The sequence below is a fragment of the Sceloporus occidentalis genome, unplaced genomic scaffold, assembly GCF_023333645.1.
Source record: "Sceloporus occidentalis isolate IW3139 unplaced genomic scaffold, rSceOcc1.0.p SCAF_6, whole genome shotgun sequence".
Classification (NCBI taxonomy): domain Eukaryota; kingdom Metazoa; phylum Chordata; class Lepidosauria; order Squamata; family Phrynosomatidae; genus Sceloporus; species Sceloporus occidentalis.
The window spans coordinates 81735553-81755365 of record NW_028316986.1 but is presented as its reverse complement, the minus strand read 5'-3'; the positions used below and the strand labels follow the sequence as shown (position 1 = coordinate 81755365).

Below are 19813 nucleotides of genomic sequence, written 5' to 3'. Positions count from 1 at the left end.
ATGTTCCACTGTTGAACAGCTGTTACTGTCAGGAAGTTGAGGTGGAATCTCTTTTCCTGTAGTTTGAATTCATTGCTCCAGGTCCTATTCTCTGGAGAAGCAGAAAACAAGCTTGCTCCAGCTTCAGTATGGTACCCCTTCAAACATTTAAACAGGGCTATCATACCACCTCTTAACCTTCTTTTCTCCATGCTAAACATACCCAGCTCCCTTAGTCTCTCCTCATAGGGCATGGTTTCCAGACCTATCATTTTGGTCACCCTCCTTCAGTTTTTCAGTTCTACTGCTCATATTTCAACCCTCTATATTTCTATCAAGAATTGTGTGTGTGCGTGTGTGTAAAGCACTTTTATAAATCATTGCAACTGCTTTTTGGGGTAGCCGTTGTTGCACAATACTTTAAAAATTTACCATGGAAGAAGGGAAGAAAAGATACATAGCTCAGCTGAACCATAATTTGACTGCACATTGGTAGATACTAAATTCTTTTCAAGTCCTTAGTCTTCATTTTAAGACCTTAATTTTCAGATGTCCTGTTGCGACACCTAGTGGAAGATAGCTGAGCCACAACTCTTAGCCATTCTGGTTTTTTGTACATTATCTTGGCATTGCCTAGTTACAAGGCATGCCTGTATGTATGGTCTGAAATTCCTTCTCCCTCCCCCTCCATATTTTTATACATATTCTGCAAAATATTAGTCAACAGGGGAAAGCTACATTTTTCAAGGGCTTCATGTATCTATTGGAGCTCCCATAGCAGAATCCAATGCAACAGCAAAAGAGCATGGATTTTCTTTTTCCACTCTGCATTTTAAATATTTGCTCCAGAGGGCTAGGATAACACCTGGATCTGTTTCGGGGGGGTAAGGTTTAAGGACTTCAGGGGTGAAGATAGGAGTAACAATATCTATGTTCTAGGTACTGCATTTGTGCTATAGATCAGTACTACTCTAAATGGTTGTCCCTGGACTTTTACCAGTCCCTAAGCCATTGGCTACTGGTTTCTGGTAAGTTTCCAGGAAAGAAAGAAATAATTATAGCCAGTAGACACAAATAAGTTGCTGGTCCCTGGTATGTTGAGAAAAAATAATTACTGGATGACCAATTCAGGTAATCTGAGAAGCACTGTTATAGACTAAACAATGAAATTGTACATTAACGTGCTCCTTTGATAGGTCAGAACCCTTGCAAAAGTAAGGGTTTCCCAGTTTACCACTGGAAGCATCCATACTCTTATATGCAAACAGAGAGAGACTGTTTCTTTCTTTCTTGGCAACTCTGTGTGCACATCACAGTAAGCACACAGAATTTCAGACCAGAACAAGCCTATTCATCTTTAATGAGAGAGAAATTTCAACCCAATTTGCATACACAAATTTTAAGTGCTTCTGAAAAAGCATCATTTCTCCCCTCGAGGTCCTGAAATTCAACCCTTTCTTCAGTGCTGGGTAAGGAAGCTGGGTTATTTCTAAGAGCCTAGAAACCTGTTTCTGCTTTTACAAAATGTTGCCAGTGGAGAACTGGGTATAGGACTTAAAGTAAAACTGTGTTATAAACTGTAGAGGAGGTTATCAGTCTTGTATTTGCTTAGCAATGCTGCTGTGTGTGCTGAAGTAAGAAAATCAGTGGATAAGATGATGGATATTCGTCATCTCTCCTCTGCTGCTTCTGCATAACAAATTGTCCTCACAGTAATTTTAATCTATATTTTTATTTCAAGACCAACAACAACAACAACTCCTGCTTCTCCCCCCCCCCAAAAAAAAATTGGGACTAAAAGCAGTTCACAATTTAAAAGATGAATACAATTAAAAACATACAAAAAGAAAGCATTACAATAAAATTAAGCTATTTACAGGATTAGAACAATTCACATCTAAGGGCAGCCATGGAGAAGGCCTTCTCTCATGTTCCCACCAAATGTGTTTGCAATGATGGTAGGACTGAGAGAAGGGTCTCTTCTGATGACCTCAGAGCCTAACTCATAGAAAAATGTGATAGGGTGACTATGCACAACACCTATACAGGTACAATATGATCTCTGGTTGTGCTTGGAGGGAAAAATTTAATTCTGCAGTTGGTCATATGCATGAGATTATTGGATTTTGTATAAGGAATGTATATTTGTTTTTTAGGCCAAGCAAGCAATTCTTGAAATGGATGCTATCTGTAAGTATAGTTTATTTACATAATTTGCCTTTTTAATTTTTTACAGGTGAGGAACAAATAGTATTAGAGGAAAATATGTACTAGTCATCAAGATGCACTAATATTAGCTGTCAACCTGGGAAAAAGGACAAAGTGATGGGGTAGACATAACCATGATACATCCCATTGCATTCAGTCAGTTGTAACTTATTCCCTGATTAAAAGACAGGAACATCTTGAAAATCTGAACACAGTTTTTACACTTGTATTCAAACTAATAAATTTACCTGTACAGTCAACTTTGAAATTTTTTAATGGCCAGCATGGCTAACTTTGCTTTTAATGTTGTGATAGTAATGTTTGAGTTGCCTCAGATTATTAACTTTTTCCTGGCCCTGTTTCATTTGGTCTTTGTTAGTAGCTGGTAAACATGGGTTTTAAGACATAGTTATAGAGCATCAATGAAATTTGGGATCTAACTTTTCACGAACAGGGAAAACCATTGATATGTATGACAGTGTTCAATAATGAAAAGAAGAACAGAAGAAATTCATCATAGGGTAAACATGCAATGTTGCTCTTGGATAAATAGTTCCTACAAAACTATTACAGTAAGAAAGCTGTAGTCACCATTCTCCCCGGAACTGAATTAGGTTTTAGGATGTCTGCACCTTTGGCTTTGATTCTCTTTGCTTAGGACTCTGAAAAAGTAGGGACTGTTAGTGAGCTGGATTTTTAAGACTGTACTTTTCTCAGCAGCTATGCAAGTACAAATCCTAGAAATATGGTGACTGCATTTGTGGAGTAAACACATGAAGCAAGCCAGTGATAAGCATTTTCCTATTTCAAATGAGATGCTTCTTTTATTGGAACATTGTAGGAGGTTAAACCTATTAAGAAAGCCTTTCTGAAAGTGATACCCTTAAGGCCCATATTAGAGTTATATGAGAACATAAGTTATAAATGCATTACCTGCCATAGGGGGTAACTTTTGTTCATTGGCTTTATACAATCCTGCATTTGTGTGTTTTGAATGGTTATTTCATTCCCACACATTAGAAAAGAAACCTGAGCCCTATTTCCTAAATTTCTTTGTCCACCATTGTGTACACAAGATTCATTGTCTATTTATGATTAATGCTGTTGGCATTAGTTCTATTTGGTAATGTAAACATTCCTTACAACTAATATTGTTAATATACCAAATACTATTAATCATAAAAGGCCAAATGGAATAAAAAGCATTCTTTACCACAAGCGGTGTTTAGTTACTTGTAGTAACTAAAGATAGTCCTTGGGAAACCATGCAAATTATGGCTAGCAGGCTAGCTGTTAACTAACAATAACTGGGTGCAGTGTTTATTTATTTATTTATTTATCAAAATCATCATCATGGATTTTGCCCTGATCTTATTTTTATTCTGTTCCATCTTCCAAAGATACACTGCACCACTGTTCTATTATGATGTCAACATGATCTGCAGTACTATTATTTTATAATCACATCATCATGCAGTACTGAGCATGACTGCTACATTGTTGTTAATGTAAAATAGAACTTCAATTTTTTTTAAAAAAGTCTTTATAACTATTAGTTAACATTATTGGAAACTAGCAAAATTATGTGATAGGGATGTGTATGGCAAGGGAAAGAGATAATTTTTATTATATAGGTATCCCTTGGCAGGAAGAATCAGCTTTTTTAAAAATGTAAGATAAGGACAGAGCCAGAGTTGGTACTGACTAAGCCAAATAACAGAGCTAGCATGGTGTATTGGTTTGAGTGGTGGACTAAGACTCTGGAGACCAGGGTTCACATCCCTGCTCAGCCATGGAAACCGACTTGGTGACCTTGGGCAAGTCACACTCTCTTCAGCTTCAGAGAAAGGCAAAGGCAAACCCCCTCTGAACAAAACTTACCAAGAAAGCCCCATTATAGACTCGCTTTAGGATAGCCATTAGTTGGAAACTACTTGAAAGCATGCACCAACAGAGTTGAATTGATGGTTTTGGGCCACATCTTGCTGTGTTTTCAAGGAAATAGCCATGTTAGTCTCTTGCAGCATATAAAGGAGGAAGGAAGGTGGTGGGGGGGGGGAAGGTAGCAGCACTTTTAAGATCCACTGGTTTCATATCAAATAATTTAAATCAGGTCATGATTACATTCTATCCTATGCCCACAACTGTATAGATATTCTTTATAGCTGAGGCCTTAATACCACTTGGTGCTGTACCCAAAGGAGGGGTTTTCTATCCATGAAAGCTCATGCAGAAATAAAAACCAGTTAGTCTTAAAGGTGCTGTTACATTTTTCCCCTCTCCCTTCATTCCTCCTTTTTGTACTCGCACTGTGTGCGTACGTGCATGTATGTATATGATGCTTTACCTTGCCTATGAGTGAATGACAACCTCAGGCTGGAACAAAATTCTTGTTACTCAATTATATGCCACTGTATGTTAAGTGAGCATGATATTCTATTACTATCATTTCATGTTTAATATTACACAGTCAGTATGCTGCTAAGTCATCTATGAGTCTCTCCTCCAAAAGTTTGTGGGCAATAGTCTGCAGGCCATTTACTTAGCTGAGAGAGACATCTTTATAGTTTTGGTACTCTAAGCAGCTGCCAATTTTTTTAGTGTTTAGATCATGAGCAAAAATCAAGAGTGCTTTGAGGGATAGTGAGAGAGCAAGCTGAATCTGTTCTCAGCTGATCTCAGCTATTACTAACCAAGCCTGCTCCAATCTATATAGACACAGTCTGAGTTTTGTTTTCTGTAATTGGTTTACTGTGTCTAAACCTTGGGAAATGTAACACAAAAATCCCAAGTCTTTCCCCAAGTGACTGTCCTAATGTGCCAAGTAATACTTAAATACAATATTTCTATTTATTTTATTATTTTACAGATCACCCAGGATTCCATTACACCCAAGAAGGAGAATTGAAAGCATCGAAAGAAGGGATCACCCAGCAGAGGGTGAGAAGAAAGTCAGGTAATAAAACATCTTGCTGTCTATATGTTATGTTTATAAACCAGAGGCAGGCAAATGTGGCACTCCAGATGCTTTCCACTGACATTGTTATACAGCTGGTCCTCTGTATTCACAGATTCTGCATCCACAGACCAGCCATGGCTTGAAGATATTCATAAATAAATAAATAAATAAATAAATAAGCAAGCAAACATTGTTTTTCCCATTTTATATAAAAGATGCAATTATACCACACCATTATTATACACTGTTGTATATAATGGGACTTGAGCATCCACTTTCTTTGTATCCACAGGGGTCCTGGAAACAAACCTCAGAATGACATCAAGGGGCAACTGTAGTCTCCCTCCTTTTGCTGTGCTGGCTATGAATTATGGGAATTACAGGCCAAAACTAGCTGGAGACATGGTTTCCTAGCAGGCAAGGGCATCACCAGGGGTACAGGGAGAATGGATCACACTGGTTCCACACCTTGGAGGGGGGGTGTCACCCCGTGTGATCTTCTAAGGAAATGAGCAGCAGTGGTGGCAGGAACATGGAGGTCTGAGTCCTCCACATACCCCTCCCCTCCACTGCCACTGCTACTGCTCATCTTTTCGAGATGCCGCAGTCCTCTGAGGAAATGAGCAGCTATGGTGGAGATATTAAGGACTCAAACTTCCAGTCCTCATCACTGCTCATCCGTTTAGGATACTGCGGCAACCTGAGTCCTCCCCCTTCCTCCACTGCTTGTTTCTTTGGGGAACCTCAGCCCCCTGGGAAACAAGCAGTGGCAGCAGGAAGACCATGGAGGCTGTGTCCTCCACCACACTACCACTGCTATTCTTCTCTTTGGGGTCCTGTAGCCCACTGAGGATACAAGCAGCTGTGGATATGTGGAAGCCTGAGTCCTCCCCACCACTGCTCATCTCTTTGAGGCACCAAAGCCCTCTGAGGAGATGCATGGCAGCAGTGGCAGGAACAGATTTAACACTCCCCTCCCCCCCATATTTTGCTGGGAGGGTGTTTAAAAATGATTTGCACTCTGTCTGAAACATGCCTGGCACACCAGGCAGCAGATCCTATTTATTTGACACTGACATGATTATACACAGTTCAGTGCTAACAGTTGGACACTGTTCTGAATCAAAGTTCAAGGCTTTTCATGGAGGGACAAAGGGATTGCTACAGAGATTTCAGTGTTTCAACTCACTGTTTCTGTGCCAACTATTGATTGTAGCTAGATTATTCACAATAACTAGGGCATTTTATGGCCTCCAGATGTTGTTGAACTGAAGCTTCCAGCACTTGGCTATGGCTGCTGGTACTTGAGGTTGTCTGATCTTCCAACCCCTCATTTACATGGATGGGCAGCGTCACCTTCTGCCACATTTGAATTTTGCAAATTTGGAAAAATGCTTTAAAAAAATGAACTGAACTGAAATTCTTACCCATTTCTAACAGGAAGGGCAAATCTATCATTTTCATTTTTTCCCTATATTTTTCCTCTACTCATAGTTGTCCATTTTAGTTTATTCTGATTAGAAACTGAAATATCAAGCCAGCCCTATGCTACGATTTTTATTATGATTTTATTATGTTTTTACTGTTAGCTTTGTTTCCACAGACAGGGTATAAATATACTAAATAAACAACCATCTGTTTTTCTCTTAGAACCTTCATCTAGATCACATAAAATCATAAAATCAAGTGGTAAGTTAAGATAATATCAAAACACTTAACAATAAGAATTAAAACATCATGTGGCACATTTATGTGTAATATTAAATACATATTGCTAAAAATTGCACTGTAAGCAAACCATATTGGGAGGGGGGAGCAGATGTGACTAGCCATGTTACTTCTGTTGTGATTAATGTTGGTCAGATTTGTCATGGATGTGATATAAAATGGCAAAATTAAAAAATGAGTTCCAAGTCATGTCTGCCAGTTGTCATTATGATATATTCTCCAAAAGACTTTAGAGAGACACTCTAGTGGGGCACTGCTCAACTAGATATTCTTTGCAAAATTGATTTTGTTGAACTCAGATACCATTGGGAAATTCAGTGCCAGTATATATTAATAATAATTCATAATAGTCTTACACACTATAGAAGAAAAATACCCTGCAGAGATAGGAGGCAAGCAAGCAAAGGAAGATGCTGCTATTTGAAGGCAGAAAGGATTATGCTGCCTTGCATGCTCCATGCTCTCTGCTTGTTGGTTTCCATCTCAACCCCTTTCCCTCCAGGTTTAACTATTTGTTTTTAACTTTTGTTACTGGGGGTGGGGTGGGGAAGATGGGATTTAAATTAAATAACAACCACAACCACAATAGTGGTGGTGCAGGGCTGGGAAACCTTGTGGTCTGTCAGATGATCTTGGACTCCAGTTCCAGACAGTCCCATCCAGCCTGGCAAGTGGCAAGCGATCATGGAAGTAGGTGTTTTCTAACATTTTGATGACCATAGGTTCTCCAGACTTTCTCTAATGTTATTTGAGATGGGTGATTGTCAGCCTTGTTCCCCCAACCCTATTCACTGGTGACCTGTGCCTATTTATGAAGTAGCCTTCTACTCCACCTACCTGCCTCAGTTTAAAAAAAAAAGCCACATGTTCAGTGAAAATCTGAGGCATATTTTCCACAGAGACTCTCCCACCCCACATACACTACAGCCTTATACTTTAATGATCATTTAGTAGTTGTCATTTCATTATCCATTGAAATATCCATGTCAAATGGCACATATTAAAATTTAATTTTAACAGAAGCAGCCCTTGAAAGTTAAGCCTAAATTTCAGACATCATGAAGCTTTTATTCACAGTGTCAGCCTATTTGCAGAGTATCATATTTGAACTAAATGATACTTAAGAGTATTTGTTTCCCCCCTCTCAATTTCAGAAATGGATCCAGACATACAAAAGGTAAACTATATCATTCTTTCTCATACATTCTGCCAATTGATTGGCAGTGCTTTAAAAATAAATTTGAAATACTGAATAGTACTAACAATTTTAGAACTTACTTAGTTTTTCCATTAACAATTCCTGTCTGTGACCACCACCTAGTGGCTTTCATGATCTTGCCTTTTTTCTTCCTGTTGTGGAATACATACAGAAATACTAAAAGAGATGTCATAAAATATTTTGATGGCTAAGGCAAAAAATGTAAACCAGAACTAACACACCCACATACATTCTAAGCTAAATCATTCTGCTGTTCATCTCATCCTACCTCTCAGCTTTGTTATATCTTGCGATGCTATGAATTCAGCAGCCTGATATTCAGCCACACATTTTGAAGTCTGTAATTTCATGAAAAATACTCTGATTAGAACAACTGAATACATGCTTGAATTAGTTTGATTGAGCCAATGGCATAGGGGGATGGGGAGGGAGATTTTTCAGATTGGATTTGTGAGACATCTGGGCTCAAGATTTATGAAACAATGTGTAGGAGAAGACATGATCAGTGTTGTAAGTTTTATTTATTTGCATCTTTCTGTTAAACTGTTACCTCATGTACATGTAAAAGATGCCTGAAAATGGCTAATCTGGATTAAAACTGGGTAGGAGGCAAGGGGGTATATAATTTTATCTCCTGTGTCCCCCTAGGCAGTTTGCTTCAGCATATCTGACACAACTAGAAATAATATCACCTTACTTCTTTTGGTTTTGGCTCATTTTTTTAATGTGTTGGGTTTTTTTGTTTGTTTTTGCTACATGGGTATCTTGTGTTGTTGTGGGAGTAGAATTGCCACATTTCTCAGTAGTTCTGAGCCTTTTTGACATGGGGGGAAATGTCACCCATTATTTTTTTTTAAAAAAATTGGGGGCTCTGGAGGTTTGGTGAAGTTTTAGGGACCACAAAATGGGGCCCTATAGGCTACATGTGGCCCTCTTGTCCCACCTTTGCCTGAAAATGAGACCACGTGTTCTAAATATGCCAATGCATTGAATGTAGCATATTTATATTTCCCTTCTAAGCGAATCAGCATAGAAGGAGCTCTGCTATGTCAAGCTGAAGCTCTCCTTAGTCCCAGGAAAAAAGTTTCACTGAAACACAAAGCACTGGATTCCAATGATGTGGCCTACAGTAGCGATCAGGAGGATAATGCACTCACAGTTACTACAGATCAGACAGATGCTGATGATGAGGAAGAAACTGAACAGGTATACTCATACATTTATATCTGGGTATATAGTGTGGGTGTGTCAGATTTACCTATGTAAATTATGTGTTTTATCCTAGCTTCCAATGACTCAGACCATTATCAGGGATGATCATTATTTTCAGTTTAACCACACTCTTTTCTAAATGTTTATTTCTAAAGTTAAGTACCTAAATTGAGTTACTTGAAGGCAAACAATGGAGTCTTCTATCATTTGGGTCCTCTGTCCTCTTCTCTAAACCAAAACCTCCCAAGCTTGGGACTGCTGGTTTTCCAGCAAAAGAGTAGAAGTCCTTTGAAAAAAGTTCCTGTGACTCCCTGACAAAGGAGGATATACCCACTGTGGTGACAATGTGCAGAGGCCAAAGAGTGGGAGCATAGGGAGAAGAAAGGGTGAGAACACAAATGGGAGGGGAAAAAAGAGAAAGAATGGAAAAATAAAGAAAAAAATGGGGAGAGTGATAGAGAAGGATTGCTATCTTCCCTTCCCTGTTCCCCTACCAAAAAATCTTGTGTGGTGCCCATTATATATATTCGTGTATAATCAGTATTTTTTTAAAAAAAATATCAACATGTTTTAAAAACCTGAGTTACTTTGGGAAATCACTAAAGATTTTCATACCTGGCTCCATCACTGCTAAAACGTCCCCCAAACGTCCCTAAAAGGGGAAGGAAGCACCTGTGTCTGAAAGCCAAGCACACTTCCTGAATCACCATGGAAACGTGGCTCCCTCTTAGCGTTCCTGCATCATTCCTGAGGAGCGGAATCCCTCTAAACTCAAAGTTTGTGTTCATAGGAAATCTGCTCCCCATGAGATGATTCATGGATGCTAGAGGGAGCCACATTTCCATGGCGATTCAGGAAGTGTGCCTGGCTTTCAAACACAAGCATTTCCTTCCCCTTTTAGAGACGTTTGGGGGATGTTTTAGCAGCATTGGAACCAGATATGAAAATCTTCACTGTAATCCATTCTTCTTTCTCCCCAGAAAGACACCCAACTTAGAAAACATGTAAGGGATATTACAAATAAAAATAAGAATACTGTCCTTTTTGAGACTTAAGGAAAGACTAATGCCTTCCAGAACCCCCATCATTCCTTGCAAGGTCAGGATTATCTTGATCTTGTCCTGAGATTTCAGCACCAAAACCTGAGATATAGTGAAAACCTCATGTTATGACATAAGGAAGCAAGCACTAGTGATGCCATTAAGCATGATATGTTAAGCATTAAGCAGAGTTTTATAGAGTATGCTATGCAAATGAAAAAGCACCAAGCCTTCCAAAACATTAAAAAATATACAGACACACTTATGAAATCAGTATTCCTGTCCCAAGTTTCTTCCCCTCACCTTGTGGAATGCAGAAGGACCAGGCTAATACCTGGCAACCCTATTAGAAAACCATGCCCTTCAGAGTCCTCTTCATATAGCCAGCAATTTATCTTGCACTAAGCAAATCCTGCTTTCTGTGCCTTTTATTGGTCCCCATCAGCTTAGAAGACTTCACAAAAGAGTGCTTTCCACTGTAAATCATAATGCAGTATCTTCTTGTTGGATCTTGATATTTTTCAAGCTTGACTTTGCCTGAGATCTTTTCTTTTGAAAGGTCTGTGCATCATCATCTAACCATTTCTCTTTCCTCTAGTGCATACAACAACAATCACAACAGAAACAAAAAGGAGGCCGCAAAAGACTGAACAGTCAAATTGCTGAAAATTTTGAGAAACGAAGAAGTGTTAATCTCAGCAAATGTGAAAGTCAGGTAATTACAAAAAATATATAGTCATTATGAAGAACTGATTTATGATGTTAAAACTGCATGCACTGACACATGAAATAAAAGCCAAAGAAGAAAATGATGATAGGTTTTAGTACAACAAAACCTAAGCAAAACGGAAGCAAAACATTGTCTAGACCAGAGGTGGGCAACTTGACATGTCTCTGGGAAAGGCAGGGGATGCACAGTGCACAGTTTTTAAAAATGCAGTTTACAAAACTTTTCTTGGTTTTGAAAAACGGGAATTTTTAAAGCTTGAAGTAGAGTTTGCAACTAATTTAAGAGGTGGGTTGCTACTGCAGGCTTCCAAGAAAGAGAACCCCCTCCCATTTTGGGCCAAATAAAAGGGCAGTCTGGGAAATCTGGAGGGCTTGAAGTTGCAGAAACAGCCTTGGGGCCACATGTGCCCCCAGGTGAGCACTTAGCCCACCTCTGGTCTGTGTGATGCTGTATACACAGTTGGATAACACAGTTGCAGCTCAGCTATTTCCTACAATTTTACAAATGTGGAAAAGGATCAGTATAACTTACCAATGTGGGAAAGGATCAACTATAAAATCTTGCCATTTAGGATGAAAGTGGGAGGTGTGTAAGTTTCTGTGGTGATCAAAGAGACCTCTTCCTTGTAGAGTGAAGCCTCACCTCAGAAAACTGTATTTTGAAAAAGGCAATTAGCCTTAGTAGGTTGATATAGAAGAAGACACCCACTTGTACAATTGAATAAATAAACAAATAAACAATTAAACTATTCTTAAATTAGTAATTCCCAAACTCTGTGTCTGAGCACATTAGATAGACACAAGCAACAAAATATTGCTGTTTTCAGTAGTCTTGTTGAGCTACACCCTCTTCCTCAATACTTTATTAAGTCACCACCCCATGTTCTCTCCCACTTCAGTCGGGTGATATTCTGGTTTTTTATGGGCTTTGTCCTTATTGGCTGTTCCCGTGTAAAAATTTTTTTGGTCGTTTTGCAACCACCCCCCCCCCCGCCCCCAGTCTGCTTTCACTTCCCTTTTGTGCACAGATGTTGCTGTTTTGGTTTCATAAAAGCCAAGCACTGAGAGAAATGAGATCACTTTCAGAACATATAAGCATTTGTTGTTGTAGTATGCCTTCAAGTCTTTTCTGACTTAGGCAAACCTGTAACGGGGTTTTCTAAGCAAGATTTGTTCAGAGGAGGTTTGCCATTGCCTTCCCCTGAGGCTGAGACAGTGTGACTTGTCCAAAGTCACCCAGTGGGTTTCATGATCAAATGGGAATTGAATCCTGGTCTCCAGAGTCATAGTCCAATGCTCAAACCACTACATAATGCTGGTTCTCTACATTTATAAGGATAACCTGTAACAAAACTTTACAGTGTGGAGTGAACTCTTTCGCACCCGGTTTACTAGTCCTGTCCCATAATTTGGCTGTTCTGTTTTGTTCTCTTCCCCATTCATCCCCATGTCTTCTGCAAATCCTGGGTCACATTGAGCCTATTGATACCTCTGTCTTATGCATGGATAATATCATTTTAGGTACATAATGCTATTTTGGGAACTGAATTTGTTGTTAGTAATGTTGGTGATGAATTTACATGTTGGTTAGATCACAGAATAATGATACATTGTATTTCAAAACCTCATAGAACTCCCAGGAGCCTGCAGGTGAAGCATCTTCCCAGGTGAAATCAAAGCTTTCATTCTCCTGTAGTGGAAATGACCAATCATCTCAACAGTTGATGCCGCAAACCAGCTCACTCATGGCAAATATCTTTGGGAGAACATCTGCAGTGAGAAACATATGGACAGACCACCAGATTCGTCAGGCCTTGTTTCCAAGCAGACACCCTCTGCAAGAGAATGTGGAGGATGAAGATGATTATCAGATGTTTGTGCCATCTGAGTCTACATCAAATTTAGCTTCCATTTCATGTGAAGAAAGGATCTCTTCAGGCCGCCCTTGCAGCTGGCATGTAGGACTAGGCCACCAAAGTGACAGTTCCAGCTCTACTTCTCACAGGATTGTGAGACGAGCTAGCAGTGCTGGTGAAAGTAAAACTTCTCCATTTAGCTCGAGATATAGAAAAAGTGACCTTGGTCAAAATGCTTCTTGGCATGAAATGAAAAGTTCTAGGAGTGACATGGATAATCTGCAGGTGTACCCAGAATCTTCAGAAGAGCTGACTATTGATGACATAGATCACATCTATGACAATATAAGCTTTGAAGATTTGAAACTAATGGGGCTGGCTCGAAGGGAAGAGTCTGATCGTTCTCCACAAGGGTCAGCTAAAGACTCACTTTATGAGACACAAGACCAAGACATTACTTGCATGAAAAGACACATATCTCAAAACAAGACCTCCATCCCTTCTAAGATAAATGAAACAATTCCCAGGAGGAGCACCCCTCCTGTGAGTTCTCATGAATTAAGGATCAGCGAAGAGAATGTCTATGATACCATAGTCCTCCCAGAGCCATCTCTGCTGGATTTCAAGTGTAATCGTTTGAAGTGCTCCAAAAAGCGAGGCTTTCTTGGTCTAGAAACAGACTTTGCATGCTGTGACCACCTCCAAAAATTTGTTTCTGAAGAAAGCCTCCAGTTCAGTGAAGATGAAAATCCATATCATTATGTTCCTTTAGATCATGACTACTTGAGCTTGCTGGATAGCTCCTCAAATTCTGATTCTCACTCTCACAAGTCTGTTGCAGATAAATTATCAGAAGAAGTAGATGAAATCTGGAATGACCTGGAGAATTACATTAAGAAGAATGAAGAAAAGACACGAGATCATGTCCTTGCAGCTTTTCCTGTCTGCAAAGATGACCGTGACAATAACACATTCACTGGAACTACTTGTGAATTAAATAAAAATGAGGAATATTCACTGGCAGAAACACCTGTTTTCCCCAAAACCTTGCCCAGCAAGGTAGCCAGGTTAAGTGATGCCAATCTTAGGTCTGAAGAGGCAGCATCATGCAAAGCAAACTCACGGATAAGTCTGAACAGATCTTCACTCTCTGAAATAGCATTTGTAAACAGCCTTTACGAAACTGCTAATAGCATTTTATGTGGTGCAAATGTAGAGAATGTTGACAATGAAATGGATGCTGTAGATAAGACGAAGAACCGGGTCTTCATGATGGCAAGACAGTACAGCCAAAAAATTAAGAAGGCAAATCAGCTTTTGAAAGTAAAAAGCCCAGAGCAAGAGCAATTTCTGACCCGGCAGCAGAAATCAAAACATAAAGACCTAGCAGCCATTTTGGAAGAGAAGAAACAAGGTGGTCCTGCCATTGGTATGCTCACAATGTTTTTGTTTTCTTTTATATAAATAAGCATATTGAATACTAAGTCCTATCCAATTTAAAGTGGTGAAGATGTAACTCGATATCTACAGTACATTTGAGCATCAGTTTATACTCTGATTACATATTTATACCTCCTCCCCCCATTTGATTAATACAGCACATTTTGGAAGGCCACAAGTCAGGAGTCGTTATTTTGCTCATATTTAATCAAAATAAAAGTATGTCTTATCAAGTGCCATATTTGATTTTTGCCTGACATTCTGCATGCAGCTCTGGAAATTTGACTTTGGAAAAATGGAATTGAAATGAAAGGTTTCTACTTAGTGGAGGCAACCTTAACCTCATAACATCCTCTTACCCTTAGTTTTGCAAGTTTTTAGAATCATGGAGGTAGTTTAGGGATTGGCAAATGCCTAATATTCTATGTATGCCAGTGAACATGATGGAGAGCCTTTTGATTTCTATAGGCCTCCTAAGACATAGAGACACTTGTTCAGGGATGAAATAAAAGACGACAGACAAGTTTTCCTCATGATATAGGAATGCTCAATGATTAAGAAGCAGTTACAAGAATAGGGTAGCATTCATGGCCCTGTTCTCTCAGGCTCCACACAATTTTAATGAAAATTAAATGTAATAGGGCTCTAATAGAGAAACATAGTAAAAACACGAAACCATTGTAGAAAGTGGTGGCCATAGCAGAAGCTAGTGGTAAGACTGCAACTCTATGTGTATTTTTGGCAGTAGGGCCTATTAAGTTGTTCTCACTTCTGAGTAAATATTAATAGGATTGTATCTGAAGGCACACTTTAATGGCCTGTAAGTTTAGGTTATGGTGTCTTTATTACATACAATGCATTTTTTAAAATCCCTTTTCTTTTTCTCTCAGGTGCCAGAATTGCTGAGTATTCCCAACTCTATGATCAAATTGTTTTCCGTGAGACTTCACCTAAAACACAAAAAATCAGTTCTCAGGAACCATCAACCATTAGGTATTCTTCACCAGTGCCAACATCTCAGTTAGCTGCTGAACACTTAAGAGCAGAAGACTGGTTACTGCATTCCACTTACAGTAATGGAGAACTCTCTGATTTTTCTCCTTGGCTTGAGGTTCCTTGCCTGAAGTCCAAAAACTCCCCTTCAGAGACGAGCTCCCCAAAACAGAGCACAAGGAATTTTCCAACAGCCTGTTCAGTGCCTTCCCTTCAGACTCCTCTTCACCCTCATGTTCCTGCACAAAGATGGAGTGCCATTATAAGTCAGCCTAACAAAGACAACTTGCACCACAGTCATATTTATAACTCTTTGGGGAGGAGAGAAAACAGCACCAAGTCACAGATGTACAGCAGGTCACAGTCATCATCTTCAATTGTGTTCACTAAGTCTGGAGACTCTATAAATTATCCACCTGAGATGGAAAAGAAGGACCTGCATTCAAACAGGAACTCTTTTTCTGATCACCGGCAAGAATCAGCATCAGGTGCCACTGTGGGCCTTTCCTCATGTGATGGGGCAAAACAGACTCCCGAGAATTTTTCAGAAATGATTCTGCAAGACTCCCAAAAAGTTCTAAGGGTGAATAGAAACTTGCTCTCAAATGCACAAATAGCCACACAGAACTATTTTTCTAATTTCAAAGACACTGATGATGGGGAAGGGGATGATGATGACTATGTTGAAATCAAATCTGAAGATGAGGGATCTGATTTGGAGATGTTCCAGAACCAAACAAGACTTTCAGATCCAAAGATAAATCCATATTTTTCTTCAGAAACCCAAAGTGGTAAAAATACATCTGAACCTCTCAATAAGCCATCAGACTCTTTCTTGAACACATGTGGTGATTCAGATAAATTAAATGACTATCTATGGAGAGTGCCATCTCCAAATCAGCAAAACATTGTTCAGTCTTTAAGGGAAAAATTTCAGTGTCTTAGTTCAAGTAGCTTTGCTTGATATGTATATATATATATTTTAAATGCCTGATTGTTTTGCCTTAATGCTGACAAAGATGAAAGCCAGTACTTGTAAAATATATTGTAATGTATGTTGTTGTTTTAAACTACCATCTGCAGAAAAAGTTAAAAGTGACCTGGTTATGCACTGTCAGGTAACTGAATGGCTTTGTCCTGCAAACAGATGTCTGGCTTTCCTTTATGTCCATATTTGTCACAGTCGACAGGCCAGAATTTTGAATATTTTTGAAATAGGATGACACATGCTGCAAAATGTTGAGTGAATAATCCATAGCAGTTGCATAAAATACTCCTAGATTTACTTTCTTAAAAACTATACTTATATTTTAAAAGCCAAGGTGTAAAACACTGTCTGCAATGAATCTTACTGGCGTGAAGCCATTTGGCTCCACTGAGGCTAAGACTGTCTTCTCATGATTTTGCACCTGATGTTTCCAAATAGTTTTGAAAAGTACAACATGTGTGTGATACCAACCAAAATGAAAATTATGGGATCAACCAGGAAAATCTTTTTAATGCACTTTTTTTTTACTTGATTTAAATTTGTAAGAATAGTTGATATGTCCTGTCTGGGAAATGACCAACAGATACTGATAATCTAAACCTAGAGTTTTGAAATGTTTCTGGCCATTTTAGGGTTGTTTAGGTTAACTTTTATTTCAGTATGTTAAATACATTCCATGTGTTTGCTTCTGAGTTCTTACATCTCCTGTTTTATCACATGAATATGTGTAGTCAGTAACCCTTTTTATTCAATACTCTTGGGTACTGAATGTGGAAAGGGATGACCCAGAAGGTGTGTATGTGGGGGGGGGGGGGGGGTCACGTTGTTCCATAATTGCTATTGTAAATATTGTCCACTCGTACAGCTGGCATGATCGATGAGGCTTATCTATCTCTGGAGAGGGAACCCTATATATGTATACATTCCCTTCCACAGACACCCTTCAAAACGGTGCCAGTGTTGTCTAGGGTGTGTCTCAAGTATGCATCATATCTAAGGGACAGAGCTGGCTTCTGTTATCTTAATAGCTTCATGTATTTGGTATTCATGGGTTTCAGAGAACTAGTGATTGCAGTCAGCTGCACAGCAAGTCTCAAATAGCTCAATAGTAATGGGGTCGGACTTCTGCCAGTTTTCTGCTGTGTAATCTCTATCACATAGTTTTGCCTCGGATTACTTGAAACAATAGTCTATCTAACCCAAGACTGTATAGCCAGTTTTCAGATGAAGGATGTTCATGGTGATGTATAAGAAGAAAGTGAAATGGTTGTTAACAAGCAGAGGGATTCGCCCTTAAAAATTGTTTCCGCTTTTAGTACACTGCACTGAAACTCAAAGCACAGCCCTTGTAACACGTCAGCAGTTGTTTTTATGAATGGTTTTTAATATAATCTTCCCACTGAGAAGGGTATATTCAATTTTACTGAAATGAATACTGAAGGATTTATGGCTGCTGAATTACTCTGCATAGTACATAAGCATTTGTTTCATTTCTTTCTGTTATGCCATGAACTCCACATTTTTTCTGTACATCTGGTTACACTAGAGGGGCTGACTACAATTCAGCCTGTGTCTAATAAAACAGATAAGGAATATCGTTAAGTGTGTATGAAATGAGCAAATATAAACTTCTATTTAATAAAATTTGTACAGTAATGTAAATACTATCAATCTGAGTGCATTAACAGTAGGGACACTTAGGTTTCTTTGTACTGGTAGCAAAAATTTTGTTACTCTGATAAAAAAAATAGTGAGTTGTAATCAGTGGAGACCAGTGGAATAATATTACAGTATTAACACGTAGCAATGTAAGGAAAACATATCAAATCAAACATATGTTTGGGATACATTTAACCTTGATAGGAAAGAAGAAATTGAACTCCACAAATGATTAAGCCCAGGAAGTTGTTTCTACAAAATGAAAGGGAAAGCAGTTTTCAACTGTTGATGGGCAAACTAGATATTAAGAAAAACGAACCTTGCATCTAGCTCATTCTTGTTCTCTGTTCCTAGCATCTTCTGTTACCATCTGCCCCTCCACCAAAAAACAAACAAACAAAAAGCAACAACCAGTTACAAAGAAAACTGCATCCAAGTAAAAGCAAAATGAATCAAATCTAGATCTTATTAAATTTGTAGCCAAATAGCAAAGGCTTGGTCTTAATGTTTATATGCACTTGATAAACAGTTGGAGATCCCATGCAGAAGACACTAAAGTTGTTTTATCAATATTGGCTATTACTGTACTCTCTGTTCTGGGTTAAAGTTACCTGTTGCACAGCCTTATCAAAGGAATAATTTTATTTTTTATTACTTAAAAAGCCCCTCCCCCATGTGAATTAAATAGAATCCAGATTAACTGTCTCTTTATACATAAATTGCAGGTTTGGGTACTTCTATAGACTATAACTGACAGAACAAACTGACATCTTTTACCATTTGAGTGTCCCTTAGCATATTACTGCATTCATTACAGTGGGCAGCACCTAAAGAATAATAATGCGGAAAAAGTGGTTAACATCAGAACAACTGGCCACATTACTGCACTACCCTCTTATAGTGCTGCTATTCCACTTTTACTTCCCTGTCTGCCTCCTGTTGCATTCAGAGGCTTGTAGTTTAGTGAAGCCTAAGAGCTCTCTGGCTGAAAATTCTAAATGACCCTTGCTAGACTGCAAATCCCAGAATGCAACAGGAGGCAGCCAGAGCAATTAAAGTGGAATAGCAGAGCTATAAGTGTGTAGTGCGGTAATCTAGCGGGTCAAAGAATAAGGCTGCAGTAGAGGGAATGTTACAGTGTGCACTGCAAATGGTATGCATAGTACTGTTATCTTATTACTTGTTTTTATTGTCTCTCTCCCTTTTCTTTTGAAGATTTATACTTTAACCATTAGTAATTTTATATAGACAACATTAGAAAAAAAGGTATATCTGAACCATCAAATACTGCTTGTAAAACATTCTGATTTTAATGTATTACTTCTGTCTTTGTTAGTAGTACTTGCACTACAGTACTGTACAGGGTTCAGACTGACGTCATTTATTCAGGATTGATTCACACTGTGTGTTTCCTAATTTCTGCATATCATTTGCAAGCATTTTATTCTATTAGTAAGAGACAGAATCTCCATGTTGCAGTTTTTCATCACTTTGTAAGGAATATGTAAAAATGTATGTACATGTAGAAGACTTCTTAAGTAAAGCTTTTCTCATTTTGTTATGCTTAAAAGCAGAGTTTAAAGCATGCCAGACCTGAAGAAATGTAAGTAAATGCTGCTTAGGAATAAATATTAATTTTTTTGCAGCTAATAATTTGCAAACAGGCATCTCTTTTAATGAAGCACTTTTTATTTTGTAACACCATAGAGATTCACTACTGTATGGTGCATATTTTTTTCACACTACTGGATTAGTTCAAAGGTTTGGCTCTGGCTTACTGAACATATTAACAACGTAGGGTAT

At 38.6% G+C, this 19813-nt stretch overlaps 1 protein-coding gene across 3 annotated transcripts in view; it reads left to right on the top strand.

Annotated features, from left to right (window-relative positions):
• Positions 1-19597, top strand: part of PLEKHG1 (pleckstrin homology and RhoGEF domain containing G1) — a 166930-nt gene extending 147333 nt beyond the window's left edge. For all 3 annotated transcript variants that reach the window (XM_089530196.1, XM_089530197.1, XM_089530198.1), the window contains exons 12-19: positions 2136-2169; positions 5057-5143; positions 6797-6835; positions 8029-8051; positions 9114-9299; positions 10944-11060; positions 12706-14359; positions 15261-19597. In XM_089530196.1, the coding sequence (XP_089386322.1) occupies positions 2136-2169; positions 5057-5143; positions 6797-6835; positions 8029-8051; positions 9114-9299; positions 10944-11060; positions 12706-14359; positions 15261-16327 (3207 nt within the window). In that variant the 3' untranslated portion in view covers positions 16328-19597. The remainder of the gene's footprint in view (positions 1-2135; positions 2170-5056; positions 5144-6796; positions 6836-8028; positions 8052-9113; positions 9300-10943; positions 11061-12705; positions 14360-15260) is intronic.
• The last annotated feature ends 216 nt before the right edge of the window (positions 19598-19813 follow it).